Raw genomic sequence first — 10,052 nt, forward strand, 5'->3', positions numbered from 1 at the left:
CTGCTTACTTTCCTAATTATAATGCCTAATTAGTTGGCTTGTTCCATTCAGTCATGCAGCTTTGATAGCCTTTATTGTGCTCCAGAAGTCTGGGGCCTGAGATTTAAGCAGGTCTGTCCTAGATATCTAATGAACTGTTAATTTGAAAATAAAAACATTCTTAAACTGCTCTACTAGTAATCACCTTCTGGACTGAAGGTTGCTGTTGCTCACAGAGTTGCAAGTGAAGTTTCTGCAGCTTCACCAGAGAGAAGATATGACACCCTGACTCTCAGTGAGAGTCACTGGAGACCATCTTGTCCTTCCTGTCCTGCACCTCCAGCACTAATTCCTGGGCTGGTTCACTGGGTGCGCTTACCCTCACCTCCACTGGCCTACTGTATTGTGGAAGAGGACAGGCTCAGCAAGTGCAAGCTGGGCAGTCTGTAACCTCGTTTCATCTGCAGGCAGGTGAGACACACATCCTGCTCCTCTCAGGCAGGAAAGGGATTTAAGCCTCAGGCTCCTGGGCTCAGCAGCTGAGGTGCTGCACAGACACAGGGAGCGTCTGCAAGTGACTGTTTCATATGCAGAACCTGATCTGCTAAATTAGGGTAATTTACATGATGGATTCTGGGCTTAGCCCATCCTGTTTGTCCAGACAACCACTCAGACATACGCTTCCTTCTGCTCTCTTCCGAGACCTCCTATATTTCTTACTGGTGTTCTGGTTCTTGAGACAGCAGCTGACAGCTGTACCTCCCACCTGAGCAGAGCTGGCACTCTGCTGCCTACGCCTTCTTTAGAAACAAAAACTAAACCAAGAACAGTTTCATGCTAAATGCCCTGCATGTCTTGTTGTTGCCACCAGGCAGAGGGATATCTTGTTCTTAAAATTCGTGTAGCATTACTCATGGCTGAAGCAGTCACTGCCCACTGCTGTCTAGGATGAGTAAACATCTTCCTGATGACACTGGATTTACACAGTGATCAAAATCTGTGTGAGACCTTGTTTTATTTAAAGCAGTGCATGTTACAAGGCAGGTAAGTCTCTTCCCTTCCTTTGAAGTGAAAGCAGCACTTTGGCCAAATGAAGCTCTTTAATGTGGGGTTACTACAGAGCAAAAGAAGAGCAGCATAAAACTTGCACATCCACTTTCACCACCAGCTTGTGAGGTCAGACACAGTACTGCAAAGTTGACAAATTTGTTTCAAAGACAAAGACAATTAAAAAATGGATACACAGCATTGTTTTCATTTACTGCTGTACAATGGCTCACAGGTCCTGGAACCGGGATCTGTTTTCAACTGCTTGATACAGCACTTAACTCCAGGCAGCTCACCACTGCCACTGAGGTACGCAAAAAACTCTTCAAATTATATCATGAACATAACCCTGTATTGCCAGCAGCACTCAAGTTCCATGTCTTAAAAACCACACGAGAAAGGTTTCTTGTGGCTTGCAAAAATACTTCCTTCTACTCCTGACCAGTCAAACCTATTTTTGCAGTATGAGCTTTGAAACTACAACTAGAAGCACCCTCCCCATTAGAGGTTATGCTCCCCTGATGGAGGTTAACTGAAAGCCCCAGGGTGGCAATGGCACAAGCTCTAGACTTTCTGGAGCAGCCTTCCAGAGACCACTAGCCTCACTTTGGGGTTCTAACTGCAATTCAAGTGCAGTTCATTTGCACAGAACACAGGAAGTAGAGATTAATCTCACACCCTCCACACGCCCAAGCATCAAGCAGATGTGCTCAGGTGATCACCCTTGGGAATGCAAGCACACAGTGCACTTTCTGTCACTGGGACTGTGGTATGTTTACATCATGCTCCACTTGTGAAAGTGTTTGGGTAAATTAGAGAATCTTCTATTCAATTTGCATGTTACCCAAGAACTGGATGCGAGAATTAAAGTCAGAACTACTGCCATGAAGTGAAACCACTATTTATTTTTATAAAAGGCAATAATTAAAACAAACCCTACCAGTGTGTACATTGTACACATTTGAATGACACTTACAAGAATGAAGTTTCCATATACAAGACTACAAGCCCACACTGGTAAAGGATGCACACAAGCACATACATGGCTTTAGAGATGCCTCAACTGCTGATCACAGTACCAATTATTCTATGACCACATCTGCATAGATAGCACTTTCAGTATTAGCATCCACACTATTTTATTCCACTACAAACTCTACACAGAAAGCAAAAAGGAGTTTATTCAGAGAGCATAAGTATCCGTAGACAGATTTTATTTGCTAGAATGATCTCTTCACTCTTCTGTTGCCATCTTCAAGAGATATTCTTTGTCTATCTTGAAGAGCCTCCACCCCTCCTCAGTGGACAGATCAGAGGCACCCCTTCTCTTGTAGAACCTGATGGATGGTTCGTTCCACTCCGCAACAAGGAAGTGCATACTGCTGCAGCGGCACTTCACAGCAACCTGCAACAGCATGCAGCACAATGCATTCCAGACAGCCCCAGATGATAAGCCTAGCAGGAACTGGTGGGACTACTCAGCAACTCTGTATCACCAGAGGTCATCAAGTTCATTCTGTCAGTCACTTCACCACTTGTCACTATTTAACACACCCTAGGCAATGGTTTAAGCCATCTACTGTCCCATCACCTCCTTTGAGCAGCCCTCATGCAGTTAGAAAAGCAAGGATAGTGCCTTGCCACATGTCCCCAGTTCTGTTTGTTTAGGCTTAACACTTAAGACATACCTTACTCAAGTTCTTCAGAATTTCTGATCCAATGCCAAGTCCTAAAAACCCAAACAAACAAAACCAAAAAAAAAAAAAGAAACTTCAGTTTTCATTTTAAAGAAGCTCTAGCAGGAAGCAACTAATACAATTCCAGAATATATACCTCTGTACTCAGCCATCACATAGAAATCTTCAAGATACAGTAGTTTTCCAATCCATGGATCATAGGTGAAGTAATACATGGCAAAGCCCACAATGCTGTGTTCTGAAACAAAGGGTGGAACTTCAGCTAGTCTGAATTTAAAAGGCAAAAACATTAAGACTTACATACATGTTTAAACATACAGATTCTTTCTGTGACATGCAGACATTTCCTACTAGGTTAGGATTACGAATGAAGTTTGTAAATAAGCACACAATTGAAACCAAGAGTTCCGACAAACTTTTATTGGCCTAAGAGAATGCAGGTTACCCTGGTCATACCTCGAGATCCTCAAAAGCACTATCCTATCCTAGTCAATGATGAACACAAGGGTGTGCATACCCTACTGATTTATTGGCATTCCCATTCTGGAATAGAAGTAAAAGCTTTACACAGCAGTCCACAATCTAGATGACTGCCCCAACTCTGCTTCCTTAGCAATCAAACTGGTCTATCAAACTAAGAACACTGATCCTTCAGTGTATATTCCTGAGTAATTCCACTGTGTCAGAGGGCATGCTCACCGGCCACCCTTAGAGCAGCATTTCCAGCACCTCAACTTGCACTTCCCCTGAGAACACTATACTATTTTCTTTACCTTCAGCACTGTAAAGTCAGATTAAGTAAATCTACAGCTTCAATTATAACTCTGCAGCTCAACAGGTAAGAGAAACTAACTCTTCCAACAGCAGCCCACTCAAACCCAATCCTGGAGTATTGCAGATGTACTTTCCATAACACTGCACATACTGTAAGAGAAACGTGCAAACAGATTTCTGATCTACTGTGTCTTTGGTAAAGGTTTGGGAATAGCACTTGTCCCTGTAGACCTTACCTCATATTATGATCATCTATTTATTGTGTAACGGATCTTTTAGTTACCTCCCCGCCCATCCATGTACACAGAAGGGCCATGTACATGGCGAAGCTAGAGACTGTAACCTGAAGATTGGGGACAAATTAAAGAAAAAAATGTGATTCAACAGGATTACATAAAGGTAAGTCAGGGTCAAACAAGAAAAGCCATTTAATTAATTGGAGTCAAGTACATTATGCTATACCTGATCTTCCCATGCCTCCAGCATTAGCAACTACTTCAACTGAGTATCACTATATGTTACTACATTTACCAGTTAACCTGTTCCGCCTACCCCAGTCCATTGGTGGAACCTTAAGTATAGTCAATAACATTAAGTATAAGATGCCTCCTGTGTATTCAGCATCTAAAAATAAGTATTGGGAAGTCTCACCTTCAGATGACCACTGTTCTTTGGGCACTTCTGCAACCAGACAGTGGTAGAAAGGGTGCTCACCAAAACCATCCTCAAGCAGTTCTAGAAAAGCAGAATAAATCGGCACGTGAACTACAGATACTGCCACCAGGCTACCGACCCAGCGAGCAGATCCCCCTTTCATACCTTTCTCGGTTAGCACCACTTGGTCCTCCATGTCCTCATATTTCGCCAGTTCCTGGAAGAGCAGAACGCGTCAGCCGACTCTCCCCGCAAGTCCCCGCACCCGCTTCCCCATTGGCGGCTGCCCGCCAGCCCCCCCGCAGCCTTGCGCAAGAGGTTGTTTTTGCTCAGGCGAAGGGCAAAGGTACCCCCCCGCCGCCGGCGGCGGCGCAGCTAACTCAAACCCGGCCGCGGGACGGGAGGCGGGCCCCGCCGCTCCCCTAGGCAGCCCAGCGAGTTCAGGGGGTGCTCAACCGCCACAGCGACTCCAGCAGCCCCCAAACCCCCAGCCTCCGCCGCGCACCTTGATCAGTCGCAGCAGGTCGGGGCAGTCCTCGGGACGCGCAGCGCGGATGCTGAACGAAGCCATTTTCGACGGCGCTTCCCCCTGCGGCCCCCTCGGCTGACAAGTCCCCGATGTGTGAACAGGAGGAGCAGCTGCTTCTTCATTCGTGTCCCGGGCGCGGCGGCCACCTGCGGTCAGTCAGGCTGCGAGCATGTCCCGGCGGCGTTGTGCAGACAGGTGACTCTCCTCCGCCCGCCGCTGTCTTCTCAACCCCGAGCTGTAGGAGATCAGCCCCCCGCGCTCCACACTTATAGACGCAAGCACTCCGCCTCTCCCCGCAAGCAAGCCAATGGGAGCGCCGATGGTGCTCGCCCTCGGCCAATGACAGCGCCCCTCTCGGAGTCTTGCCTCAGCCTGCCAGCAACAGCTGTTGCGGGATGTCTCGTGACTAGCTCCCTGCGCACTCACATACACCTCCCCTTACCCCCCCGCCAAGTGCGGCGGCTCCCCCTAGCAGAGCCGGGCGGAGCAGCAGCTTGCCCTGCTGAGGTCGCGTCGCTTCTGCCTCAGCGAAGTGGTACTGGGGGACCCCCAGCTCTGTGTGTGAGCCCGTCCCGGCGCCTCGCGGGGCTGCGGGCTGCTCCCGGCACCAAACAAGCCTGCCTGCCCCGAAATGCGAGCCCGTGGTTGCCACAGCGAGTACAGCTACGTCTGCCTCGGGGCAGTCTTCAGGCTCCATCTTACGGGCCGCGGCACCACCTCGGCCGCAGGCTGTGAGGTCTGGGAGGGTGGCGGCTTTCGGTTCCGGGGATTTCACCGCTGTGTGGAGAAAAATACCCGAAGAACCTGTGTACTTGCTTGAAATACTAAGTAATGACCCGTATCAAACCCTGCGGGGGAAGGAGGTAGCTACTATTGGTATCTTATTTGGTATCTAGTACCACGGTGCGCCCCTGGGCAGGAGAGTCCTGATGGAAAAGGGTTCAAAACATTGGCGTTTAACTTTGGTCTTGGAACGTTTTCCAGTCTGATACACTCAGACCATAACTGACCCGGTTTACCGGCCTGACTGGAGAGGAAGGGGTAGTGCCGGGAGAAGCACGAAGCACAGCAGTGTTTTTGAGACAGTGTTTTTGACAGTGGGGCCAGCATGCAATATGATGCTACATGAAAATTGCATGAAGAAGTGTGTATTCTCATGGCTGATGTTAGCCAAGAAATCCTTCATCACACAGTGAAAAGTGCATTGAGTCCTGGAAGAGTAATTTAGGATTTATGCAAACACCCTTGCTGGATCAGTTTACCCGTTATTGGAGCAAAAATGGAGATGCCCAAAGAACAGAAGCATTTCCAAAACACAAAGCAACAGCCAATGACTAGTAGTAGAAAACATAAGATTTGTTTCATGAGTTATGGATCTGGAAATCCTTTAGGACAGGGGTTTTGATATGGACACTGAATCTGAATAAACTAGCAAAGAATAGACTCAGCCTAACTACATACGTTTAATGAATGTACCTTTTTTCAGTCGCTAGAAATGTTCTGACTGGGATCAGAAATGGGAGATACTGTCTATGTGAAAGATTTAACAGTGGTGTGTTGTGTCAGCTCTTTGTTTGGCATTTCACAATGAGGAAGTCATGCTGTCAGGAAACCTGCTGTTGTGTAAGCAGAAAGTGCCTGGTTTTCTTTCATTCTCAAGTCACAAGTCTTATGATTTCAGATGTTAAAGTTTCAGAAAAAAAACCCACCAATGTTTTCTACCTTGACTGTTTTCAAAAGTCCTGCTTGAACTTGCTCAGAAACATGCTGACATTGTTACCCAGTCAATACAGTTCATTGAAGTTAGCTTTCAAATTCATGAGGTAGATGAAAAAAATACTGAAAATTTTCCTAAAGTATCAAAAATATTTTATTGAAACAATAGGAAATCCAGAGAATTAAAAAAAAAAAAAAAAACCTAAGATATAACTAAATCTGCAATTAGTTATATGTTACTAGAGATATATTTTCAGAACAAGAATGGTAAGAATATTTTACAAAGGGATTCTAAAAGACCTTGGTTTTGTGAATGAATTATGCTGCCAGACCTTGTTCTTTACAGCTTCCTCCTTTTGTCTCAGGTCTGTTCGCCTCTGAGCACGTTTCATGTAATCTTGACATAACTGAGGTCAGTGGTGAAATCTCTAATGACTTGCATGTGGCTCAGATTTTACCCCTGAATCGTCAGCCTGTTTATTTCTTCACACTTGCCTCCAAGTGAATGAGTAGTGGTAAGCCTCCTGAAAAGGTTCGAGGTTTTTTCAAATTACACAAATACGTATGGTGGAAAGTAGTTGACAAAGTGATATTCTTCTTCCATGCAGAACCTGCTGGCTGTGAATCCATCTACATTTCCACCAGGTGGGTTGGCACTTTGGTGTTTGAGGGGTAGAATGGTTAGAAATACCTACAAAGAACATTGTTTCTCTTATTCTCATTTTATCTCCCCCCTAAAACTTACTTGTAAGTGGAGAAATAGAAAAAATCATGAAATAGAAAGCAGCGCTTTTTTTATAGCATGCAACAAGAACTGGTGTTAATAAAAGCATACGACACTACGTATCTGACTGAGGCAAGTTTTCCCCACATCCTCTCCAGAGAGAGAGGTCTTGTCCAGCCTAAAGCTACAGGAAATAGCTGTGCTAGTTCCCCAAGAGCCTTTCATGGCGATGCAACTCAGCAATTTATTCAGAGAGTTATGGGACCTCAGCTGGACTTGTACTGACAACACATGTTTATTGGCATCTGAATTTCTGAATATCCTCTTTTCTTGCAGGTTGGACAGAAACATCAAAGTGGGCAACGGTTTTCTTTCTTTACTGTTCGACTAATCAAACTCTCTTTACTTTTTGTATTCTAATTTTTTATTTCCTTCTTCTCTAGGAAAATTCCTTGAATTCCTGTATGAATACCTCTCTCATGCCTCAAAGGTTCTCTGTAATAAATGAAACTGGAGGGAGGAGAACTGCTTATTTCATATTAAATGTAGTGACTTAAGAATTTTTGACATTACTACTAAATGTTCTCAAGTGTTGCAATCCAAACTACCTCTAAATTATATCTCCTGTGGAATCTCTGGAGCAAAATATGGAAAATGGAATTAATATTCAGTATTGACTTGTAATTATTCCAGATTAGTCTTTCATACAGGATTCTCTGAACATTTTCAACTGAATAATTTCTTCCTAATACTTAGAACTTGCATTGATATTTCTGAGCTCACAGTTGCTTCCAGGTACTTTTTTTCAAGCATCTTACAATTACAGGTTATTAACACTAGACTGTACATGGAAAAAAAACATTAATTTCTGTAAGAAAAGTAAGAATAGTGAATAAATACTGCAGTAGCACTGCTCAGAATTTGAGGGCAAATTCAAAATTAACAGTTTCACATAATAAAACTACATGAATTTTCATATGCTGGAAATAAAAGGGTCATAATTTTCCATTATTATCTTTGAAGACATATTTTAGGTCAGTGGAATCCTATTCCTGCAAGGTAATACATCTCATCTGCCATTTGTAATTATGCAATTTGATGAATTTTGGATTTAGACATAACTAATTATCTGCCTGCATCCATGAATTATCTATAACATGCTTGCAAATAATTTGGGGTATAAAAGCTATAGAAATAAATGTTTGGGGAAAAAAACCCAAACAAGCCATGCCTAAATTTTATAACCTTGTGTTTCGGATACAGTAGAAGTCCCTTTGGCTCTGATCCTGCAAAATACCTAAGTCACTGTTCTTGGGTGCAGTATCTCAGGCTCTAAAAAGAAACCTAGGGAACCTGTTTTACTTTCTTAAAACTAATGGCAGTTCACATGATAAGCAGATGTTTTTCTTACATGTCACAACCACAACTGTGTCGTTTGGCACAGTCTTTTTCACTGTCTGTAGGTGATTCTCCTCATGGCATCTTGGTTTCTGAACCTTCAGCACACACCCATCCCAGGTTTCCATGTTTTTTTCTGATGACCAGATGAACGAGCTGCTTTGCAATAGCTCTTTCAACTTCTTCCTCTGTAAACAGGCAGAGGTTGACTGCACTTGTAAGATGTTTGGGGGTGTGGGCCCGGTGAGAGGAGCCTTTCCCCTGGGAAGTAATGCCTGCAGCTCTGCCTCCTCCCCCACGAAGGAGGGTCACTCACCAGGCCTTTGTCTTCTGCCTCGTTAATGCAGTCACAAAACAGGAGGGAGGTACACCACATCCATGACAGAAAAACTGTGCTAGTAGCAAGGGTTAGTTCCAGGTGGGTTTTGCTCGGTGTGCAAGGCACACAACTTCAGTCTCTCGGTCTTTAAGTCTGCATACATAAATCTGCAATCTATCACAAGTCTCATAAAAAGACACAAATCCTATTTTTCAATTCACATGGCTTGAGTTTAGGTTGTTTGGAAGCAATTTATCAAAAAGGTGGTAGAGAAAAAAACCCTGATCAGGTGTTACTCTTGCAAGTGATGGAATCCTAGAATGGTTGGGTTGGAAGGAGCCTTAAAGACCATCTAATTCCAAACCCCCTGCGTTGAACGCTGCTGGGGATGGGGCAGCCACAGGTTCTCTGGCCAACCTGTGCCAGTGCCTCACCACCTTCACAGTAAACAAATTCTTCCTAATATCTAAATCTCCCCTCTTTCAGTTTAAAGCTATTACCTCTTGTCCTGTTACTACATGCCCTTGTAAAAAGTCCTTCTCCAGATTTCTTGTGGGCACCTTTAGGTACTGGAAGGCCTCCCCAGATAGAAGGTCTTCCCAGAGCCTTCTCCAGGCTGAACAATAATCTGGTTAACGTACTTTCACTGATTGCGAGAACATTCATTTTCTCATAGCCCCATAAAGTTTTAGTGGTGCCTTGGGTAAGTCTTTAGCAAAGTCTGTTTAACAACTTCATTGCTAACTGGTAGCGTTTTGTAAGCACCATTTTGCTCACAAGTTGAAACGACCAGTGGGACCGTATATTCTGGTCTGTGTGAAAGCTGCTCCTGGCCACTTGTATACTGGTCAGTCAGAGCTGCTGACACGGGTAGCAGCTAGATCTCCAGAAGTTAGATCCTGACTGGCTCTGTGGTCACTGCAATTTACATCCTCACTGGCTCCCTGGTGTCTCCGTGCAGAGCAAGGAGCTGCTCCACAGACCCTGGCACAGGCTGATTGTCCTCTCTGCTCTAAGGCTGTTCAGTTCGTATTATATAAATAGAAGCAATTCTAATTAAATTTGTTTACTATTCGCCCACAGCTTATTTATTTAACTGCAGTGTTTTCTTAAAACCTCTTCCCCCTACCCAATACCGGAGCTCTCAATTGCCCTCCCTAACAGTGCCACCAAGTGACCGGCCGGGGCACGAGGCCGTTCCCCGCCCGTGCAGAC

General features: G+C 44.6%; 1 protein-coding gene across 2 annotated transcripts; it reads right to left on the reverse strand.

Annotated features, from left to right (window-relative positions):
- Positions 1 to 1,911: 1,911 nt before the first annotated feature.
- On the reverse strand, positions 1,912 to 4,933 carry SAT1 (spermidine/spermine N1-acetyltransferase 1). 2 transcript variants are annotated; one of them, XM_065677282.1, is made up of 6 exons: positions 4,657 to 4,932; positions 4,317 to 4,368; positions 4,149 to 4,232; positions 2,860 to 2,961; positions 2,715 to 2,755; positions 1,912 to 2,431 (listed from the first exon to the last, which is right to left on the reverse strand). In XM_065677282.1, exons 1-6 carry the CDS (start codon positions 4,720 to 4,722, stop codon positions 2,261 to 2,263), a joined length of 516 nt encoding a protein of 171 aa, XP_065533354.1. In that variant the 5' UTR covers positions 4,723 to 4,932; the 3' UTR covers positions 1,912 to 2,260. The 2 variants fall into 2 exon arrangements, with proteins under 2 accessions (XP_065533354.1, XP_065533353.1); XM_065677281.1 differs by having other exon boundaries at positions 4,149 to 4,368; positions 4,657 to 4,933.
- Positions 4,934 to 10,052: the final 5,119 nt, after the last annotated feature.

This window comes from Lathamus discolor, chromosome 4 (genome assembly GCF_037157495.1).
Source record: "Lathamus discolor isolate bLatDis1 chromosome 4, bLatDis1.hap1, whole genome shotgun sequence".
NCBI classification, from domain to species: domain Eukaryota; kingdom Metazoa; phylum Chordata; class Aves; order Psittaciformes; family Psittacidae; genus Lathamus; species Lathamus discolor.

Coding starts and splice junctions, on each gene's coding strand:
- SAT1 (XM_065677281.1), bottom strand. CDS start 4,722: ATGGCTTCGTTCAGCATCCGCGCTGCGCGTCCCGAGGACTGCCCCGAC. Junction 4,369..4,656: donor ACCTGCTGCGACTGATCAAG/GTGCGCGGCGGA, acceptor CTGCTCTTCCAG/GAACTGGCGAAATATGAGGA. Junction 2,962..4,148: donor AGAACAGTGGTCATCTGAAG/GTGAGACTTCCC, acceptor CCTTTGTTTCAG/AACACAGCATTGTGGGCTTT.